The sequence below is a fragment of the Rhinolophus ferrumequinum genome, chromosome 22 (assembly GCF_004115265.2).
Source record: "Rhinolophus ferrumequinum isolate MPI-CBG mRhiFer1 chromosome 22, mRhiFer1_v1.p, whole genome shotgun sequence".
Classification (NCBI taxonomy): Eukaryota; Metazoa; Chordata; class Mammalia; order Chiroptera; family Rhinolophidae; genus Rhinolophus; species Rhinolophus ferrumequinum.
In genome coordinates, this window is record NC_046305.1 from 10,007,967 (window position 1) to 10,032,494 (window position 24,528).

The following is a 24,528-nucleotide window of genomic DNA, read 5'->3' on the forward strand; positions in this document are numbered from 1 at the left end:
TCTGTACTTCACTATCTCCAATTTCTCCCTTCCCTTTGTTAAAAGCACTCCGATCAAGCTTTTGTCTTACCACTCCTTTCATTGTTTTGCTCACCTTGCTTGTCTTAGCCAAAGCTGATCAATCCATCCTCCTTTCCCAGACACCAGTTTTCCTACTCGTGATAACCACTCCTCGTATTTTTGTTGGTTCCTCCTCCTTCACTCAATCACTGAAACCTGAAGTGCCCTCAAGTAAGGTACTCACACTACTTCCGATCTCTAACCGCACGACTTTGGGGAAATGCTATCCAGTGTTTTGGCCACATCATATGCCGACAGCTACCATACTTATATCTCTGGCTCCACGATCTGCTATGAACTCCAAACATGGCACGTCCACTGAAATGGCAAGTAGTATCACAAGCTGAACCAGTTCACGAGTCTCCTGTAAATTCTGAACTTGACATCTCCGCTTAGTATTCTCCGTAACTCTCAAACTCAGCCAGTCAACTCCTGGTTTTCTCCCCTAAGACCGCTCCTCTGGTAGTCTTCTTCATCGTAATAAATGGCAACTCCACTGTTGAAATTGCTTGGGCAAAAAGCTCGGCGTCAGACTTTTCTCTTTCACTCTCCACATGCAATCTATTGGCAATTCTATTGATTCTATTTTCAAAATATGAATGGGATCTGACTACTTTTCACTGATATGTCACTATTTTATCTTACCTGGATTATTGCAACAGCCTTCCTGTTTCCATTCGACACCTTATAGTCTGTTCTCTATAAAACAACCAAACTCAATTTTTAAAAATTTAAGTCAGATTATATCACTACTTTGCTCAAAATCTTACAACGGCTCCCAACTGACTCCCAGTAAAAGCCAAAGTCCTTCCAATGGCAAACAAAGCTCTACTGGATGGTTCTTCTCCACCCGGAAATCATCTCCTCCTCTCCACCTGGCCCACTGCAGTACAGCAACACCGCCCTTTTTCCTGTTTCTTGAACAAGAATCACATTCTTACTTCAAGGCCTCTGAACTGCTTGCTTCACCTGGAATACTCTCTCCTCCATTTAAACATGGATTACATCTTCATTTCCCAATCTTGGCTCTAATTCAGCTACTCAGGTAGGCATTCTGTCACCACGAGCTGAAAACTACAAATCCCTACTCTAGCACTCCCGCTCTCCCTTTCCTGCTTTGTTTTTCTCCAAAGCACTCATCACCTTCTAATATAATAACTTAATTTTTTTGTCTCCTCCAGCACATAAAATTTTAATTCCAAGAAGGCCAGAATATTTTTTACATTTCTGTTCACCAGTATCTCCAGTATCTAGAACTGTGAATGCACATAAAATTTGTTGAATAAATGAACAAAAGAGTCTCATCTAAGAAAATGAAGTGATTTTTTGTGGCTAATCAAGGTGACAGCTATACATCAATCAGATTTAAAATAAATCTGTAAGAGTAATTAAATGAGTTGCAGAACTTTTAATCTTTTTATCATGACTTGTTGCTGGTCTAGGTAGCACACTTTAAGAAATTTAACAACCTATTTTAGAGGTTATCCTATAAAGTACAATATGTATCCTTTCAGTCTAATATGAATTAATTCTGTTACCTCCTTCCTTGACCAGGCAGGCACTGAGAACATTTTAATTACATTTATCCTTCTGACTTATGTTATTATGGTCAAGTACTTAATCCTTTGTGTGTATTAAATCCAGCAAAGCGTCATTCCTTTCTACAGTCAATATGCACATAGGTTTACTGCATATTTACTACTTTTATTGCTTTCCATTTCTTTATGTAGCTCTCTGATCTTCATCTTCTGCATCTTTTCCTTCAGCCTTAAGAATATCCTTTATGGGTTTCTTTAGTGTAGGCGTCTTGATGGCAAATTCATATTTATTTACCTAACAATATCTTTATTGTACCTTTGTCTTGAGAGATTTGCAATGGATATAGAATTTCAGATTGGCAGGTATTTTCCTTCAAACACTGATAATCTCATTCCACTATCTTCTGGTTTCCATTGCTTCATTGAGAAGTTGGCTGCCAGTCTAATTGCTAATCATTTGAAGACAGTACTTTTTCTCTGCCTACATTTAAGAATTCCCCTTTGTGTTTCATTTTCAGCAGTTTTACCATGGGTCAAGGTATGACTGTCCCTCCACCAGGTGGGTTAACAGGATCAGACACAATTAGCTCTAATCTAGCACTAAGTTAGTGAGCTTTACAGTGGGATATAGGATAGAAAATTCAGCATGCATGCATCTTCCAACTCATCAGAAGGCCAAGCAACGGTTTACATCCAGTTTCTTGGTTCTCTCCCCAACCCACACAAGATTACACACAGTTGCCGAAGACAGTTAAGGTGCATGTGGTTCATCTCTAGACATATATTTGCCTTGGGCCAGTCTTATACCATTCACTTTGCACAGATACAAGGCCAATATGCCTACTCACAATTCTCTCAGTCTAGATGCAACATCATAGAGGAGGTTTCATATTAAATTTAAGATAATTAGCTCCTACTACATAACATTCCATTTTGTCTAACTCAGTATATTTTCACAAAATAGTGCTATGAGAAGGCAGACCCAAGCTCAGATTTTCAGGCAGGCCTAAGTCTGTTCAGGGTCCAGGTTGGATATTAAATCTTTATTCACAGTGTAGATTTCAAGTCATTTATTCTCTGGGGTAAAAAGGCTTACTGAATCTCTGGCTTGATGTCTTTCATCAATTTTGTAAAGTTCTCAGCAATCGTTTCAAATATTTTTTTCAGCAGCATTATTTCTCATCTTTCCTTTTAGGTCTCCTATTGAATATGTTAAATTTTCTTACTTCATCCTCTATCTCTTTTCTGTATTTTTTTCCATCACTTCATCTCTCCATGCTTCCTTCTGTATATTTTCTTCTAAGTTACCTACATGTTGACTATTTCTCTTTTCAACTGTGTGGTATCTTCCACTCAACTCGTTCAGAGTTCTTAATTTTTGTAACTATATTTTTTCAGTTCTAGGATTTTCATTTTTAAAATAGTTTTTAGTTCTCAGTTGACATTTTTAATACTGTCTTTCATCTTGTCAGCATAGATATTTTCAAGTTATGTCTGGTAACTCCAATATACAGAGATGTTGTGATTTTGTTTCTACTGTCCATTGCTTATGCTGGATTTATTTATGTTGCCTTGCCTTTTCTGTTTATTTTTCACTGTGCCCTAGTTATTGTATTTGTAATTTTGAAAAAAAAAATAAATGAAGTCTTCAGATGATCTTCTTTAGAGGATCTTTCAGAGAGGATTTAATTTTGCACCCTGTGGACACTAGCAAACCAGGATCACCTCACTTTAATTTCAGGATTGATATGATTTGAAGTTGAGTTGTAGTCACTGTGAGGGCTTATCTACTACTGGTTTACCCTAGACTCCAACCATCTGCAGTCCTAAACCAAACGAGTTCACCAATACAGTGATGAGCGCCAGACTCCAATCCCTGTGCCTCTTAGAAGCTACCATAAGTGCTCTTAGCCACTCCACCAAAATTGGCAAATACTTCTCGGCAAAATGTATCCTTAAAAGACAGGCTCACAGTCCTGGGCCAGTCATTCTCTTCTATCTTGTTTACTTTCCAATGCCTTCCAACAAGTTTTGTTTTTAAAATACATACACTGGGCCCAGCTTTTCTAGTTCTTCTTAGAGGGTGGGTTGGTCCAAATCACCTAGTCTGCCATTACCAAAACTGGAAGTTGAGTACTTTAAACAAGATAGCACTGGAATATATTTAATTAAACTATAACTGGAACTCATATATCTTAAAGAACCCATCAAGTAAAAATTTTTTGTTGTCAAAAATAAAACCAACCAAGGAAGTACCTAAAAAGCTATTTTTAAAAAGATGACATGAAAGAATGACTGTTTACAAAAATCAAGATAAAAAATTATTTCTTCATATATCTTATTAAAAAACTTGTACTTTAAACTGTATAAATAAGTGATAAATTTGAGGAAACTTTTTTTTTTTGCAACCTAGGAGTGTTAACTTTCATGTTAAGAAATTAAATGGGCTTAAATGTTCTTGTATAAATGTATTTTGTAGAAAGCAATTCTGCCCTGAAATAGTTTTTAATTAGTTGTATATACAGGCCACTCCCCTTTACCTACATTAAACCGTTTGCATCCTACTACCAGATTCAGATAAATGTTTATTGAGTATATACTGCATGTGATCAATAAGGAAAATGAGATACAGTGTGTATTCTGGAGAAATTTCCAGTCTTAGAGAGAGAGAGATAAAGAGACAATGTGATAATGGCTATCACAGAGGTATGCACAAAATGCCATGGGTACACAAAAGAGACATCATGTCAGCATGACACTGTTTCATATTTCAATCACTACCTAAAATCCCTGTTTCCTTTGGTGAGGCAATGCTATACAAAACAGAAAATGCACATCACATATCGATTTATAATTTAAAGTTTAAAAAACTCAACTGTGTATATACAAATATAAAGCATTATATAAGACACCAAGGTGAAAAAAACTGATATGAAAACTTACCCCATCTGGCAGTGCCCTCCAGCACACAGCGCTAACAAATTCATTTGTATCATCTTCTTTTCGGTCTTTGTCCAGAACACTTTTGACTGTATCAAACTTAAAAGTTAGCAAAGTCTTAGAAAGTCCTTTATAGTACAGGTAAAGAGAGTTGTTTTCGCTTCCTGAAAGCAATAAAAAAATAATTTTTTAGAATAGGATAACTCAGAATTAGGGCAGCACATTCATAATGTAATTATTTCTCAGTGTTTAAGCTCAAAGACCAAAAGTCTTTTATGGTTAAGTTTGAAAGACCAGAGCACAGGATTTCTTGGGACTCATGTTAGAAAAGGATTCATAGAAAAAAAGCAATACTTTACTAAAGAAATAATCATAGTTAAATGATATAATATTGGTAATTCTAAGGCTGAAATTACCATATACAAATCACTTAGAGCAATGCTAAGGTCTAGAGAAGAACGATGAATTTGTTGTTACAGCATGAATCTTAATTTAGAAAGAGTTCATCTGGAGAGGAAAAAGAAAAGTTACTGCACTTACAAGGGCAAATTTTAATAATGTACAAAACGTATTTCCCACTCCCCAATAAAGGCATCACCCTATTAGATGAGTGGTCTAGACACCCGAATTTTTTATGCAGTCTATCAAAGTTGGGTAATTATGCAAGAGATTTGCTTTGGCAAGGTTTAGGTTCATATATATACATATATATATATATATACACACACATATATATATGTATATATATGTATACATATATATATGTGTGTGTGTGTATATATATATATACACACACACACACACACAGAAAGAGAGAGAGAGAGAGAGAAAGAGAGAGAGAGAGAGAGAGAGAGAGAGAGAGTTAACTTTACTGAATAAAGGCCAAATCATTTGAAGGTACTGATGAAAGTTCATATATTCAGGCAATAGATATATTAGAGCATTTGAATAATACTAAATTTGATCTTTCTGCTTCTAATTTAAATTTGTATAAATTATCAACAATAAAAGCCTTAGAATAGATCAAGACTACCCAAACAGATTGCTTAATAAAGAGAAAACATTATAGAAGAAAATGAACATCAGCTCAAGAAGACAAATAATGTCTCTAAAATTAGGATGTTAGCAGAAATGAGTATTTTCTGCTTTTTACATAATATCTATAGAAATTATGTTATAATGGAGAGAAACAGCAAAACATATTTAACAATCTTATGCTAGTCCATGTGGTCCTTCTGTTAGGTAAAGAGGGGAAAGACTGAAGCAGTACAATCCAAGGAAAATTCAATAAGCTACCTTCTGTGTGTACAGGACATTTTCTGACTTGGTATGCAGTCTACTTCCATTGAATGCAATTTTAATGACAGATACCTGTTGAAAAGTTTTAGGAAAAGATGAATTCACTTACCACAAGCAATGTAATCTCCGTTGGAAGCGAGGCCTACAAAGTTTTTTTCATTGATATGACCCTTGAAGGAACGTAGACAGTACGGTTTTCCTACATTCCACAGCTTTAGCTGACTGTCCGTTGAGCTAAACACAAAAGTTAGAACACATTTAAGATTTTATGGCATGAAATTCATCACTACTAATTAGAGGCAATCCAGTTCAGTGGTTAAGAATGCAGAATCTGGAGCCAGACTGGGTTAGAATGCTCAATGTGCCATTAATTTGCTTCTCATCCCAGGAAAGTTATACAACCACTCTGGCCTCAATTTTTTTTTTTTTTCATCAGTTAAATGTGAAACATAATGGTTCCTACATTATAGATCAGATGAATCCTCTAATCCTGTAGATTAGATGAATTTTCACAAAATATTGTGAAAATTAAATTAATTCATTTAAAATGCTTTCATTAGTCCTTGGGCATATAGGAAACGTTCAATGAACCTTATTCATTGGTACCACTATACCACCACCATCAAACAATGAGAGAGCTCTATTGGGCAATGTGCTTAATTTCAGGATACAATTGTTCCACTTGGTTTGATTTACTTTTCAACTGTTGAACTGCATTGATATACCGGATATAAACTATTTTCACAGCTTAGTTACAGCTACAGGGGTGGAATACTATGAATAGTTGAATGGTCTACTGTGTTTCCCTGAAAATAAGACTGGATCTTATATTAATTTTTGCTCCAAAAGATGAATTAGGGCTTATGTTCAGGGGATGTCATCATGAAAAATCATGCTAGGGTTTATTTTTCAGTTAGGTCTTATTTTCAGGGAAACATGATATATATAATTTATCTTATACGAAATACAGTTATTTACCAAAAAATATCTGAATATAGAAGTCACTAATCATCCTATCATACAGAGACAGTCTTAGGACTTGAATAAAACACCATGTTTTGTTTTTCTCTTTTTGTTACAAAAAACTGGATAATATCATACGTTTTATTTTGTAAATCATTTCTCTCTCATTCTACAATTTGTTTCACATTTTTTTTTCTGTAAAATAACTCATTTCTATATCCTTATTAATGACTCACAATAAATCATCGTTTTTCTGACTCTAACATTCACAGAATAGGGCACCATGATAAATGTTTTACATACATTATTTTATTTAAAGATTCATTTTATAAAATTAGTATTATTAGTAGCTGCATTCAGAGATGATGAAACTGATATTTAGAAGATTACAGACATTCAAGGTATCAACAGCCATTAAATAGAGCCAAGATTGAAACTGTCTTATTTCAGAGGCCAAACTCCAAAGTGTTTAAATCCTTCTCTATTGCTTCTCATCATTTTTTCAACATAAAATCTATTCTTAGACATTTATGTTGTTTTAAATTTGCTTTCTGCTCAACAGTGTTGCACTGAATATCCCTTTGTGTGTGTGTGTGTGTAACAGTTTTTAATTGGCCAAAAATTCAGAGGTTGCAGCAATATGTGTATATATTAATATTACTTTTTAATATTTCCAAATATACTTGTGGATGAGTTTGTTCTAAATACTTGCCCAAGAGAAAAATTACCATGATTTATAAAAACAAAGAAGAAAAAAACTGATAAACTACAAATAACACATCCACATTAATAAGGTCAACTAATATTTCCAATGTATATAATTAAGTATACTACACATACTTCAACTAGTTGAAATCAAACTAATTGATTCACCATTTATTAATCTGAAATTAAAGAAAAACATTTTTGCCATATCATCTATCATCCATATTTGAATCTGAATAAAATTTTAATTATTTACTGCCCATTAATACTTCTAATGACAGGATACTTTTTGACTGGTTACCACTTAATATAGATTTGTGAACCAATTACCTACCTATACTACCTCCCTTTGTAAAGTTCAGTTCCCACTTTCTTTTGTTTCCCTTTATGTAACTCAATTCAAATTATCTTGCTAAATAAATTCAAAACCAAGTTCTTATCTAGGGCAACCAGTATGGAGTTAGATGTGGTGGGAGATATCAAGTATAAGGCACTGGCATTAATAATCTCTTCAGAGAAATTAGAATCTAAGTGAAAAGAAGAAAACAATACATCATTAAGCTTGAGAAGAAATAATAGATATGGAAAAAAGAAATTAAGAATGGGTATTTACTAGGATAATATTAAATAAAGAGAGCTATGAAATGGATCTCATAAGAAGGACTGACTCTGTTAGCAGAAGAGCTTTGTCAACAATATTTTGGCAACTGAGATTTATTTATTTGGTTCACATCTTGTTACCTTCAAACAAAATAAAAGATTATTTAAAGCTTGCATTATGATTATCTACTTCAGAAAGCTTCTCAAAGGATATTTGTCAGATATAAGCATTCATACTTAGAAAGTTCTTCTCAAAACATATTTAAAACTCACCATGAAATCATAGTGAGATCAAGTAACACAGAATCATAAAAGTCAATCAAATATTACTCAAAACCAAAAATAATACTATGATACTATTGTACTGCAATGTACATATAGAGCAACATTAGTTGATATTAAATACTTCTCCTGTTCCGTCAACTATGTTGTTTCTCTCTCTTCTCAAGGAAACACAGTGGCTGAAATCTAATCTGAAGTTCAAATATTTAAGGGGGTGACATTAAAAACTAGTATCATCAGGATTTTATTCACAAATAACATGTAAAAGTGAGTAATACAGACAAGCATATACATGTATTTTAATTTGACAAGTTATAAAAATCTACTATTTAAGGAAAAGTGCATACAGCACAGGGTTACTTTATATACACCCACAGTGACATTACAAACTGGTAAATGATGACAGAGCTCTGTGTTAAGTTCAACCTCTGAAGAGAGCAATACTCACGCAGAGACAATTTCCTCACCACTCACAAACTTTGCATAAGAAACTGCTTTGCGATGTCCTTTGAACACCATGATGGGCTGTTTAGTGTTACGAAGATCATAGTAGTGGACACAGTGATCTAAAATCAAACAAAAAGAGAAAAAGGAGTAAATGAAGACATGGAAAGCAAAGAGAATTTGCTCTGATTTTGGTATTTTTCATCAAATGTTTCACAATGTCAAACCTGTAACAGTCAGAAAACTAAGGGCTATGACTCATTTTCAAAGATAAGGAAGATATGGTGGGTTTTCTTTTTTGAATCTAGGAAAACATAGTTGTTTTAAAAAGTGTATACGTACACATATACCAATGTCAGTCTGAAAGGGAGTTCCACTGACATTTCTTGTGATCCTGGCTCTAGAAACATAGTATTAGGGTTCAGAGTAACTGGCAATTTAAAAATGAATCCTTACATTTTGATGGCTTTATAAAAAAGATAATATAAATATTTTGGACTTCTGGTTAAATATACTGCTATATAATTTTACTTCCCACATTTGGTTTTTAAAAAACACTTGCTTGAGAGACATATAAGAAAAACTCTAAGTATAACATTCAATGATTTTTATTAAATTTACCCGGCGCAACCATTACCATAAATGACAGAACATTTTGCTCATCCCAATAAGATTCCTCATGCCCATTTATCACCCACTGCCCTATCTATCAATCAATCAATTTCCCTTTTCTGGACAATTTATATAAATGGAATCATACAATATGTGGCTTCTATGTATGGCTTCTAACACTTCACATGATGTTTTTGAAGTTCATCCATGTGTTAACATGTGTCAGCAGTTCATTCCTTGTTGCTACTGAATAGTATCCATTGCATGGATAGACCACATTTTGTCTATCCCCGTACCAGTTGATGAATATTTATTTATTTATTTTGGTACCATGAGTAATGCTGCTATGAACAATCGTATTCAAGTCTTTGTGGGGACATGTAGTCAGGTCTTGGGTAGATACCTATAGAAGTGTAATTACTGTATCATATGTTAATTTTGTGTTTAACTTTTTAAGAAACTGACAAACTATTGACGGCACCATTTTACATTTCCACCAGCAATACATGATGGTTCTGGGTTTATTTCTGGGTTCTCAATGTGTTCCACTGGGAAGATTACACTTTGAGTAGCAAGGCTATAAAGTATATTTAGCATTTTCTTATTTAAAACATATTTAAATATATTTTAATATATTCTATATAGTCTATGCTAATACTTAGTCATTTATGTTATAAATATTTCCCCCCAATTAATGACTTTTTAAAAATTATTTGGTGAACAAAAGTCTTAAATTTTATTATAGTCCAATTTGATACCTTTCATCAAACTGGTAGCATTTATGGTTTATGGTTTTTGTGTCTTAAAGCCTTCCTTGCCACAAGGCCATGAAGATATTCTCCTTTATATTATCTTCTCAATACTCTGTAGTTTCGATCACATTTGATCAATCGGAATTGATTTTGTATACTACACAAGGCACAATTACAATGCCGTTTTCCCATACCAACTGTCCAAGGATGACAATTCCGTGTTTTCCAAACTCCTATGCGATATAATCTTTGCCAGGTGTCAAATATCCACACACTTGTGAGTCCGTTTCTGTTTCTGTGCCACCAGTCTATCTACTCCTGTGCCAAAATAAAACTGTTTTCATTTACCTTTCCCTATCCTTGTTTTAACTAGTCTGTTAATCCTTGCCTTTTATTTGCACCAATTAGGTCATTTCCATTTACTATAATTAGATATATTTGAATTTCTATCTATGAGCTTATTTTGTTTTTTAATTATTCCAAGTTTTCTATGCTTTTCCCCCCTTACCTTTGGATTAGTCAAGTATTTTACTCCTCCCTTCTTAACCCAATAATAGTTTGGATTCTATACTTTGGTTCTGTTATTTTAATGGTTTCCCTTGAAATCATATCATGTATTTCATACTTCCCAAAAGTTTATAGTGATTACTCAATATTAGTTTCAAAAAATGGATGATTATCATGTCTGTCATATTAGTAACAGCTGAATAAAAGGTGCCTAACTTTAAAATATCTCTGCATTTAATATAAATATAAAATTTCTTGTGAAGCCCATTTTTTAAAAAGATCTAGCTAGAGTGCTATACTTACAGGTTGGAAAGACAGACAAAAATAGATGAAAGATGTACTAGGTGCTTCCAAGTTGTTTTTAGATTCTAGCACTCTCAAAAGTAGATTTTATTTACGACAAAGTACTATAGAATAATTTGTTTCTTGAATATTGGCTTTATGCATGCCACTTCCATTTTAGTTCACTCAAATTACTTGGAAACTTGAAAATAAAATGTCCTTGATAGTCATTTTCCCCCTATTATCCATGTAGTATAGATAACTGAAACACATGCTCATGAATGCTACGGCATTAATCAAGATTTATTAAATACATATTCAGATATTCAATTTATTTAAATGTGAAGGAAAAGACATCATCCCCACTGGCAATTGCTGTATAAAAGACAGAACAGATTTATAAACCTAACAAACCTAAAATGTTTCCCATTACTTAAATAAGATGGGAAAAAATCGTAAAAGACACCCCAAGCACTTACATCTCTACCTTACTCAAGTTTCTCTATATTAAGTTTATAACTTGAATTAAATAAGGTTTTATAGCTCCTTAAACTAAATACCAGGTTAAGTTGAAAGGAATTAATTATATTTTGGTGACAATGATAAGGGGGGGTGGAGGGTTCAGAAGAAGGTAATCTATAAACTGACTTCAGAGATCTAAAGACACTATAAATTTGTGTATGTTTTATATACTGTAGATGTTCATCTCTTAGAATCCACCCTGATTTAAGAAATACGTATTGCACTAAATAAAGAAAAATACTTACTGGCCTCTTCCTCAAGAAATGCTATCTATGGGAAGATTCCTGTAAAACTATTAACTGCAGTTACCTCTGGGGAGATAGTTTAATGATGTTTGATCAAGAGGACCTTAAGCTTTAGTTATGTATAACAATATGAAAGTTGAGAATGAGGATATAACTTGTACTATTTGTATAATTAAGCATAAACAATTTTAAATGTACATAAATTTTTAAAAATGAAAGACGCATATGTAAGATAGCCTCAGATAGCTTTACTGAGAATTGAGAAATCTTTATGGAAGAAATCTTTATGGAAGAAAATTTTCAAAGAATAAACAACGTAAGTAACATACAAGGTATATGAAAGCTGATCATGGAGGGCCTAGAATGAATCTATACTCTTTAAGCAATGAGAAGCCACTGAAAGTTGTAATACTGATATTTAAATATAAATTAATCAATAAACCTGCTCCTAAAGGTTATTTTCTTCCCTTTGAAGACTAAGAGTTACCATATGCCAAATCACAAAAACTAGAAAATATTGAAAATGAGAAAGCAAATGGTGGTGTTTGTGTGTGTGCACTGATTAGTTTACTAAGAGTAACAAAGCTTAAAGTAACCACAACTAAAAATGTTTATTGATAATACAATTAAATAGAATATTTCAGAATTACTGTTTGTTCTAGGAACATTATTCCTTCCCAGTGAATATGTTATTAGCCAAAATGTTACTCCTGAATCAGAATAAAACTAATTTTATTTTTGATTTATAACACTAATTTCTGGTGGGAGGGATCTATTATTATTTTAAATAATAATATTTCAGCATACCCATACTTCCTATCTGTTACACTAATTACTATTTTAAAAATTGCAAGATGCTTGAAGTTAGCATGCAAGTAATGCTAATATTTTATTAAAACCACAGATTGCTAGGAGTTCTATTTACTTTAGTCTTACAACGCTCTCCCAAACTGGCTATAGAGAGGATAAATTGGAGAAAAATTGGTTTTCTACCTTTTGGTATGCAATACGAACACATCCTGGTTAAGCAAGTAACAGACAATTAATAAACACCTTTATCTTTATTTTAAAAATATTATCTTCTGTTAAAAACATGCTTCAGATAATCTCAGGTTTAAGAATAGATTTTAAATGGTTTAAAATAAAACTTAAAGCCTTTTTCCTCAGTGTTAACCAGAAAAAGGTAGTTTCAAATTCCTAGTCTTATTTGTCAAGGGACCCATGATTTAGGATTTGGTATTTTAATAGAAATGCCTGTGAATTTTTAGTCCACCTCAAGAAACTTTTCATGCTATAAATTCCAGTAAAAAATAAAGCAAAAAAACACCCCGTCAGACATCATTTTATATTATGGTAAAAGGTGAAAGAGGAAAATAATGAAGTAAAAGCACAAAGAGAGAAATGAATTTACTGCACGAAAAGGAAATGTAAGATCTAAACGAAGGTAGGCAGGGAAGCTTAGAATTAGCATAATGCATCACACCCAAGCAGGATCTAAGGTGCCCTGGCAACAGGAAGTCAAACTGTAGTTGGTACGTAGCTCACATGCCGCTTATCTATTTCTCATAACTCCAAAAGCGATGTTTAAAAATGTGCAGCCCATTCCTAATGACAAATTCACCATTACAAATGATATTTAATAAGCAACCTCATGAACATGACTGTACTGCTCTCAGTGGTAAAATAAATGGCACGGCTAAAGAGTGATGTTTCACAGTTTTAAGAGGAACATTTAGATAATAGTCTACATTCTAAGAAATGTTTCAATTCTAAATGAAGATGATTCACCATCAGTAATTGTTTCCAGAAGTAAAGGTTTTTCTTATGATTAAAGGCATGTTTCAGTCAGTAAAAGGAACAATTACAGGCAGTGAACAACTGCCTGAAAAAGTGAGGACTGCTGGCTTTATTAGCGTCTTGCTCTGATGCTAACCCCTTTTTCAAAGCCAAAAAATAAGTCCTTAACTCATGTCAAATCTCACTGTGCTGAATAGGGCCGATGACAGTCGGCATGCATTCCCACCACCTTATAGAATTTATAGCCTATGAAGATGAAAAGTTAAGGCTATATTGTCCAGATCCCCTTGCAGTTATGTTTCTAGATGTGAATTAGATTCTACTAATGAGACGCACTTATGTAAGATTTGAAAGGTAGAATTGCTGTAGTTATTCTGCTTCAGATACTTCTGCTGCAAGCATCATTGTAAAGATGTCGAAGTTCTCTGGTGTAGTGTTCCAGGGTCCAGTCTCTAGCTTTGTGGCAGTTACAGTGAAAGATTTCTGAGCCCTAGATTATAGCAAGGGCATCATGTTCTTGACCTCAACAGATCTTGCTCTAGATAGTTCCAATGGCTGAGAAAGGAATAACAGCTCTCTTGGCCTATGGATACTCATGGTGAGCTAAGAGTCACTGCAGGGGGCTCAGCCTACTGTTCAGTAAGTAAGTTGGGAGAAGAACATTAAGAGCAGTGGGAATATGTGTATGTAGTGTTCTGGCCTGAAGCACCTCCCATCCACACACGCCCCATACCTGCCTACACCCCCCACACACACCCCTACACACACACACACACACACACATACACACAAATACATCTTGAAGAAACTGACAGATATTTAGCTAGACTGACCAAGAAGAAAAAAGAGAGGAGACATAAATTATCAGTCAGGAATAAGAGAAGGGACATTATTAACTGATATTATGGAAATTACAAGGATTACAAGAGAATGTTATGAACAACTTTATGCCAACAAATTAGAATAATTAAATTTACAAATTCCTGGAAAGACAATAATTACCCAAACTGACTTCAAGAAGAAACAGAAAATCTACATAGACTTACAGAAAGTAAAGAAACTGAATTAATTAAGAGTAGTGTGACACCTGTGATTTATCTCCCAACCCCGTAACACTTCTGAGAATCTAAGAGGGCACTAATAGTAATTATGATGGTACAAGTATAAAGTTGGACTGCCCCAGGCAAACCCAGGCATTCGGTCACCCTATTTAAGAAAAACACTTTAGCAAAAAATTATTTGCTATAACAATAGCTAACATTTTTTTCTGAGCACATACAATGGTAGTATGCACTCCACGATACAAGACCTTTAAGTGTATTATTCACTGCTCCTAGATGGGTAATTTGTGCATAGTAGGTACTCAATAATTGTTGAAGGAATTAATTGGTTTCCTTTAATAAAAAGCAAAAAGATTCCTGTGGCTGCACAATATAGCTTAATTGTTTAAACATCATTATGACCTAAGTATGTGAATAAGTAAGCATTAGTTCATGCATGCAAAGACTTAGAGGAATGACAAAAATAATCAACAAACCCATCTCTATGTATTAAACACTGGTGATAAGACACTGAAATGAAGGCACAGCAACAAACAGTAATGATGGCATATTGCAAAATTCTAATCTAGTCTATGAAATTTAAACAAATGAAAAACAAAATTTAAAGACATTTGTTTTAAAATACTCTTCTATCCTAGACATGATACTCAACCAACATCAAAAGAAGACAGATCTGCTTTCATTTCTTACCTGCACAGCCGAAAGCCAAATGGTATCTAGAAGAGGGGCTGAATTTAACACAACACACATTGGCCTTCGCCTCAATGCTTGCTACTGAGTTGTCTAGGTTGGTAGACCACAGCTTCACTAAAAGTAAAGGACGATAAAAATAAAAAGAAATAAACAATACATTAGCAAATGCTTCTGTAACCTGGAAAGTTTGCTTATTGATACGGCTGTTTTTGTGCTAATCTGAAGCATTTTGATTTACTAAGATCAAAATGTTTAAACTGACCAACTGAATAACAGAATAATGTACTGAAACCAAAAGAGCTTAGTTTCAAAGTCAGAAAACAACACAGATATTCAGTGTGTAATGAAAGGCAACATGATTCCGTAACTGAGGCCCATAACTAAGTCCATTCCAGCGATATGTACTGAGGTTTGTAATGATCAGGGAATAGAAAGCTGACCGAGCAGAGCAGGTCAGATCTGAAAGCAGAAGTAGAAAAAAGAGCTGTTGTCTTGTAAGGTACCAGAGTGACTATCATGTCATTTTTAAACAAAAAAGTCTTAGTAGACACTAGAATACACATACAAAATACATTTTTAGGATATAGGTCACACTACTGGTTACATAATAGAATTTATAACAAACGTTTACAAAAACAACAATAAAAATCTTCCTATCCATCTTTCGATTAGTCCCAATGTCCCATTTAGGACAATACCCAGATGAGGTAGGTCCAGGTATTGGTGTTTTTAAAAAGCTCTCTGGGTACATTTGGGGTTGAAAACCAGTATTAGGGATGGAGGCATAGTAAAACTTTAGAATCTTTTTAGGAACACTAGTACAATAATCTGTAAATAGGAATGAAAAAAAGTAAAAATGGTTCCAACAACTACCACTTCTGGAAGTTAAACACAGAAAAGAAAGAAAGGACAAAGAAATTAAGGCTACTAACTCTAAGATAAAAGAAATCTGTTACCATGACTTTATAAATGTAATGGTGAGAAGAACCAGACCAAACAGGACAGTAAGGACAACAGAAAAGAATGAATAGTGAAGATAAATTCACAAGAAAAAAATAGAAGAGAGAGGTCAATTAAATTGGCAGAAAGAGATAAAAAGTTCACTCAATGGTATATATAAAGGAGTTGGTTATAAAAATGTCACCATGAGGCATGAATCCAGAAAACATTATCATAATGAACATGCAGTATACTCATTTTTCTTTCAGCCCAAAAGAGAGAGAGATTTTTGTGCTTAGGTTATTTTTTGGAACAATCAGGTAATCACAAAGGATTGCTATGTGTTTCAGTAAATACCTGCATCTCTGACCCTAAAAGGAATGAAGGGGGAAAAGGGTGGGAAAAGGGAAGAGATTCATATAGTACCTTTTGCATCATCAGAACCCGAAGCCAAGAGTTTAGGATCCATCAAATTAAAATCGACACTCCAACACCTCTTCTCATGCTCCTGGATATAGAAGGAAGACAAAGTATCCTCAGACAGAACACAGATCTTAAAATAAATAAAACAAAAACAAACAAACAGACAAAAAAAACCCCAGAAAAATCTTGATACCATTTTATTGCTATGATGAGAGGGAGAACAAGCTATGCAAACAAAAAACCCCCAGAAAAACCGTGATACCATTTTATTGCTATGGTGAGAGGGAGAACAGGCTATGCAAACAAGAGATGCAAAGTAATTCACAAACTTTTCATATACACATTTACTAAAATTACAGCTTTTGGAAAATGATTTGATACAGTCTACAAAGCAAAAGTTCGAGGAGATACTTCAGAAAGCATTATTTGGTATTACATAGGTATACAAAATGCTAAGTAGTGACTTTGAATTTGTAATTATAAAGCATATGAAGCTTACAGTTATTAAGAATGTAAAAATGTGATTCTTAAAACAAATGACTAGTATCCTTTCTCACCTGATAGACCTTTGACCTCTGTCCTGTGAACCCATCCCATAGGATGACAGTGCCTTCATAGTCACTGCTGGCTAACAGGTTCTTATGATAACTACTCCAACTGATACAGCTGAAAGAAAGAAAGACAGTTAAACCTTACTTTATGTAAAAATAAATAACAATGGATAGAAAAAATTTTGATGTGTTCAGAAAGAATAGAACCCTTTTAAAATGTTCTACATAAGTTTACAATCATTATTCCTCTCACAACACATCTTGAAAGAAACGTATCAAATAATTCCCAGATTTTTCTATTAAAACTACCAAGTAACGACCCTTACCACTTTTTGCTCTGATCACTAGCTGAGAGATGGAGGTGAGCCCGAAGCCCACACTGGCGTCTCTGACGCATGAAGAGAGTATGCCCCAGGGTGGAGAGCGGAGGCCAACGAGCACAAAGCATGCCACGCCAGAATGACAGAGACCTAGCTAAGGAGACTGCAGGCCCCTGGTGCCAGCTATGCCAAAGCATATGAGCCAATAAACTAATTTAAACTGGGTTTCAGTTTACATCCAAAAAATCTTAATAGAAGCTTATAACTAAAATTCCAATTAAAAGCGTTTAACAATGAAAATTAAACTTTTAACATTTATGGTTTCCACTATTTTCAAGTGCTCCAAAACTGGGAATGCAACATCTAAAAATGTGTGCTTTTGGTGAGACATGTATGTGAACCATGCATACAGTAAAGCTAATGTGTATTAAGAAGCCACTTTCAAAACCATTAACCTAGATGACTTCCAAGCATTTTTTTGCTCCCTACTAGTTGCATTCATGCTAAATTCAGAGAGTGGAAGAATTCATTTGCATGTTTAAATGTACTTATTAGAATTTCTGGGGAAAATTACATGAACAGTTAAAAGCTAAATTTTGGGTTTAGATGGACCTGAGCTCAAATTCCAGATCTGCTTCTGACTGGCTGTGTCTCTGGTTAATTCCCTTTCCTTTCACTACTGCTGTGCTCCAAATTGGTTTCAGGCATGCTTACATATGGATCCTTTCAGTCCCGAGCCCGTAACTTCCTGCCTTGAACAGCTTCCTTCATTTACTCCAAAGTGCCAAAAAGCACTGCCACATTTTGACATGTGTCAAGATAGAAAGAATAAACTCTCTAACCCACATTTTCATTACAGTAACATTTACTATGAATTCTTGATAGGGGCCAAGTATTTTGCTGAGTGCATTATCAATTTATGAAACAGGTATTACTCTTACGGCCTCCATTTTATAAATGAGCAGCATGAAATGGTTAAGAGCACAGACCTGTGAACCAAACTACCTCTGTTTGAATCCTGGCTCCACCAGAGACTAGCTGTGTAATCTTAAGCAAGTTAATTAACTGTTCTGTGCTTCAGCTTCACTGTGTATAAAATAGGGGAATAAAGGTAACTGCCACATAGGTCTGCTTAACACAAAGCATTTAGTACAATGCCTTAAACATAAGAATTCAATGAAGTTGTCTTACCCATGTAATATTTTTTTCCACTTAAGACAAAAACTATAACAAATTCTCAATGATGAGCGTCACTGATGAATACGCAGGCTCACAAATTATCAGTCTACCATTTTTATGAATAAATTAGAAAACAAAAAGGAAAGCTATAATAATAAATTATATAAAGACTGTAATAATTGCTATATTATTAACATCACTAAAATGAGCATATACACACATACTATATATGTCATTCATTCAGATAAAAAAGATACAAGAATGACTGGGAACTGTTCAAAGTTCTAAATAAATTCATTATTACATGATTTCCTTATATCATTCCTCTTGAAGCCAGTGCCCAAGAAATCAGCTTGGGAAACTTATTTTTAAAAATGCAGATTTAGAATTCCTCTAAAATTCTGGGGGTACAGATTAGAAAAAGCGCCCAGCTCCTGCATGTTTAACAGTAATCCAAGACTGAATACTCTAAAAAATGCAGCATTTTATTGCACTCATTATGAACTCTAACTCCTAGTACAGGAAACACTATTATGCCCTCAATGGAAAAAAAACAGAATGTTTTTGTGAAAAGAATTGTTAAAATTATAAACAAGTATAACGTTTAGAGACATGTGCATGCCATAGGAAAAATTCCTGACTTTCAGACACTATTCAAAGGCCACAGTAATCCTTTCTTCAATCCTCATGAAAGGTGATCTACAGCGAAGACCTTTACTTGATTCAGTGAAAGAGAAATAACTATCATTTGGCAAACTGGAAAACAATAACAACTAACCCCCACAAGGGAAAAGCAACTAATATCTATGAGAAAGATATTCTGCTGTGTAGGCAATTAGAGTGTAGACCATGAATGAGGAAGGCATCTCAGAGAAAGGTAAAATAACACACCTACGCTAATTCTCAATACTAATTATTATATACACACTGCACACGCCAAAAAAACAATAATAATATAAGCACCTGATTTTGGAATTGCAGGTCATTTCATTTTCAGGGTAATGAATATCCACCGCATCCTGAATGACTGTTCCATATTCATAGACTTTAATTTTCTTTGTAACCCCAGCAATCGCAAAATAGTCACAATCCCGGTCAAATTCAATACTAAGGAAAAAAGTATATACTTGGTTAGTAGGGCTCTCCACCTATCCTGGTGGCGTTTACAAGGACAACATTTCATAATTTGTTTTTTTCTGTTTCCAAAGTAATTCTGTATGTGAGGATAAGAGATCTATTTGAAATGGCCTCAAATTGTACTAAGCCCTATGTCCAGATTAAGTCATTATCAAGACATAACAAATTACAAGTGGCAGCTGTACTGTTCTGCTCATAGATAGTTCTTTTGTTCCTAGAAACCTGATATGCTTTTCAATTCAGCTTTAGCAACCATAGCACAACTTACCTAACAGTCAAGGTTAACAAGTTATACTGTAAAAGTAGTGACGAAAGATTTAATGGTTTGCAGTATTAAAAATGTCAAGAGAGAATTACCAATTAATCTTTTCATAAATTCTAACTATTCCCCTTCCTAACATTTTGTGGGGATGACAGAATTTCACAGTGTTTCATGTCATTTTAATAAATAAATTAGTATACATGAGGAATTGCTAAAGCAATTAAGGAAGAGCGTGGTGACAGAGGGATAAAAATAGAATCATTAAGTTATCACTAAGTTTCCCAAACTCCATTTCTAACTTCCCCAATATCTCTGACTTATGAACCCCCAATACAGAGTCCTTCAACCACAAACAAATAAGGGAGAAACTAAAAATCTCCCTTCGTTTAGAGGTATTTAGGAATTCACCCCTCTCTTACTGACTTTTTATACAAATTCTAAAACAAGCTACTTCAAACCAAGGCACCGGGCCTTATCCTCCTTCATAGAACTTAACTTGTAGCTTCAACAAAATTGTTATATAACCAGCAAGAAACCTTAGTGACTTAAAGGAATTGAGAGTGAAATGAATCATCAGATACATTATTTATCAATGAGTTAGTTAAGCACTCCTTCTAGAAACTTAGCCATAAGGCTAGAGAATACATAAGAATTCTCATTGATCTACAATAAATTACATAATAGCTAACATTTACTGACCACTCATTATAACCACTGCAAGTATCAAATCATTTAATTTTCAAAATAACCTTATAAGATAGGTATTATTTTTATCTGTATTTCACACATGAGAAAACTGAGGATTAGAGGTGAAGTACTTTTCCCAGTTAGGCAGCTTTTAAGTGGCTAAGACGATATGCTAGTAGTACTCTACATACATCAAGCATTCATTAAATGCATACAAATACCTACCTGAAATACCTTTCTTTATGGATTGCTTATGATATCCTTTTACAGGACAGTTAATGATTAGTTAATAATTTAGTAAGACGTTTGCTGAACTGATGCACAAGGAAAGTAAGTACACATTAAAAACACTCCTCATAAAAACACACACCGAGATGCTGATTTTCATTACAGTTTTAAATCCTTCCTTAATTTTATAAACACTTGAAAGGAATTCCATTAAATGTCATTGACTGTAGCACTATTTAGCAAACGTTCCCTCCAATAAAATATGACTGTAGAAATGAAGTAGATTTACTTGTACAACAACCTCAACTGAACTGCTATATTGTCTATTTTTTACTTAATAGTTACAATGTGCCACATAATGCTGGAATAATTTCAAATAAATTCTCATTTCATCTCATTTAAGTAGGATTAATTGAAACTATTACTAATTATGCTAGATAGCTGAAATAAATAAAAGTAATGTTTTAAAACTACATGAGACTTTATTCGTTCAAATTGGTCTTCTTTGCTTCTGTTCCAAATTAGTTTTACTGTAAAGATTTACAAAGGCCTTCTCTTATACAGGTAGTCTATATAATTGGAGGTGTGTGGACAATTACATTCTTTTATTTTCTCCACATATTTTATCCAGAGAAGGTACAAAACAAAGTAAGCTTTATCTTCCCCTTACACTTAAGGAAGTAAAAGGATGGTCCAGCCTATAATAATAGTTACACCACAAAGGTCTACAAGAAATTACAAAACATGTGGCTTGAGACATAATGAAGAAACAGAAGTATATTAATTCCACTTCCTATTTTAAAAATCAAGTAGAGAAAGAATAATATATATAAAACCAGAAGAGAAGAAAAAGCTTAAAAGAACCGTTTCAAATACTTCCAGGCAAGTCCTGGCCTAAAGTGAACTCCCTCTTTAGTGAACTCGCTCAGCATTTCATCAGAGCTCCACAAGCATTTACTATTTATTTTCTACCTTGCATTTTAGTTTCTTCTCCAGTTGAGTCAACAAACAGAAGTGTCCACTAGATGTCAGGTAGACTAGCCAGTGCTACAAGTACAAACATGAAAAGTATTCTCTGCCAACATTGCAAACACGTCTGTCCATAATCTCCACAGCATACCCGCTTTGCTCACTATTTCCACCACTCTTCATTCTTAACCTCCAGCAGCAGATTCCACCACTTTTACCTTTCTCAGCCCTCAATGATCTTTACTTCCTTTGGTATTCAGCTGAAATGCCATGGTCCATAAATTGAATCATTTTCATCACCTAATATCTTTTCCTTTTACAGTTAAATATAAATGCCAACAACCCTTTCTTCTCATCACTCTAAGATACATATGGAAAAAAAATCTTAAGAGAAAAACTCCTTTATCTCCCTGGCACTAAATCTACAAACGTGGCTGCCTTTGCACCCATTCTCCTCTCCTTCCCTCCTGTTACCCAGCAGGAAGTGTCCTCGCTTCTAATCAAGGCTCAAAGGAAGACTCACTTTGCTGTGGATCCAGTCCTGCCCCAAATCTAACCCTGCAGATTATGTCCCTTTTGTCACTGGTTTGCATGACAACACACTCACCCAGTTTTCATTCTCATCTAAGAACCTTCTCAGTCTGCCTTACTGGTTCCACCTCATCTACCTGACCTTTAAATGTCAGAGCTCTGTGGATCTACAACCATGGTATTAATTACCAGCTGCATGAGTCCCCAGATTCACAGACCCCCTCTCTGCATCCAGAGAGCCTAAGCCAAATCTCTAGCCGCTTACCTCCCGTGTGCCTCACCGCCGTTCAACCTGCTCTTCCCCCAGCAGCCTGTCTATGAATGACACCCATATTTTTCTGCCCAGCTACGCGAATCAGGTCAAAACCCTGAAAGTTGTTTATCTTCCTCTCCTTCAAGGACAATATCCATGAACCATCGAGTTTTGTCTCCCTAGTCCCTAAAAATTTCTCAAGTACTTCCTCACCGGGGCCCCACAAACCTCACCCCAATCCACAGGCCATCATCATACACGGCCGCGACAATTTCAATAGCCATCTATATATGGGATTTCCCTCCTTCCACTCCTGCTTTGCTCCAACCCATTCTCCATACGTATCCAGTAGACACAGGAAGTCCTCATTGAACGCCCATAGGTACTTGGAAACTGAAACGATGCGTAACGAAACCAATTTTACCATAGGCTAACTGGTGACAAACGAGTCAGGTTCCCACAGCATATTTCTGATCACAAAAACATCACCAAACTTCTAAATAAAGACCCAAGACACTTCTAATATTAAAAACTGAAATAAATATGAGCTATATACATGTACAAAAGACTAACAAAAACAAGAGAATTACTTGCCAATTTGCTCCTTCCAGCTCGGGGTCATGTGGCCGGAGCCCATCCCAGCAGCTCAGGGCACAAGGCGGGCACCCACCCCGGACAGGATGCCCTTCCACACCACAGGGCACACTCACACACACAACCACACTCACTCAGACTCAACACTTGAGACACACCAATTCACCTAATGCGCACATCTTGGGATGTGGGAGGAAACCACAATACCTGGAGAAAACCTGTAAAGATATGGAGAGAACGTGCAAATTCCACACAAACAAGTGACCCCGAGCAGGAATCAATTTTTTCCCCACTCATTGTTATAATGAAATGGTGTTGAATGGCATGTCGTTATTCGAGGATCTGCTGTGCTTTCACAGCACTTAGAACACTTTATTCTATGCAGTGGCTTGTGGGTTTTTCTCTCCGCTAATCTGTGTATGACTCTTACTTGTACTCTCAGCTCTTACAGTATTTGGTCTGAACAGATACAATTAAAAAAATAAAAATAAAAATAAATATTCTAGACAAATACAGGTGAATATGTAAGTGACCTCAGGATTGCAGAAACATTTCTAGGTAAAAGCATCTAAAGCTTAGTTATAAAAATTCCTCAGAGCCTGTGGCCAGTGCCCCCTGATGAAGCCTATTCCACTTCTGTAAAGTGCTGACTGGAAGGATCTTCCTTATGTTTCCTTTAACGTGTGGCTTCCAGCCACGAGTCCTACTTTTATCTCCTGGATATGAAACAGACCCATTCTAATTCCTCTTCCACTTTATTTGGAGAGTGTCATTAGGGTAAGAAACTCTACTCTTTTCCAGGCAAGTAATTTTATCATGAATAAAAGGCAACATTCTCATTCTAAACCTTTATGGCAGGCATCTGTGTTATGTTCTGATTAGTGACAAACCTTTACTGGTCGACTTAACTAATGAAAGCTCTTTGTGGTAATAAGTGTAAAATGATCTGAGTTTGTGGTTTCACTCTGTACTACTGACAAGCCTCAGCCTAAGCGAAGGCAAAGGAAAATAAAGAGGAAAACAAAAGGAATCGAGATGAGAACAGAAAAATGTTATGGTACAAGTTATGTGGAAGAAAGAGGATGTAGCACCTTCGAAAGCTTCAGCTTAGATGTGTTTCATCTTTAACCTGTATCTGGAGTGTAACAAAGTA

General features: G+C 34.8%; 1 protein-coding gene across 3 annotated transcripts in view; it reads right to left on the minus strand.

The window, feature by feature from the left end:
• Window positions 1-24,528, minus strand: part of COP1 (COP1 E3 ubiquitin ligase) — a 120,270-nt gene that overhangs the window by 22,998 nt on the left and 72,744 nt on the right. For all 3 annotated transcript variants that reach the window (XM_033092936.1, XM_033092937.1, XM_033092935.1), the window contains exons 12-18: window positions 19,678-19,821; window positions 17,222-17,330; window positions 16,668-16,749; window positions 15,300-15,416; window positions 8,836-8,953; window positions 5,947-6,071; window positions 4,542-4,702 (exon numbers count right to left, since the gene is read on the minus strand). In XM_033092936.1, the coding sequence (XP_032948827.1) occupies window positions 4,542-4,702; window positions 5,947-6,071; window positions 8,836-8,953; window positions 15,300-15,416; window positions 16,668-16,749; window positions 17,222-17,330; window positions 19,678-19,821 (856 nt within the window). The remainder of the gene's footprint in view (window positions 1-4,541; window positions 4,703-5,946; window positions 6,072-8,835; window positions 8,954-15,299; window positions 15,417-16,667; window positions 16,750-17,221; window positions 17,331-19,677; window positions 19,822-24,528) is intronic.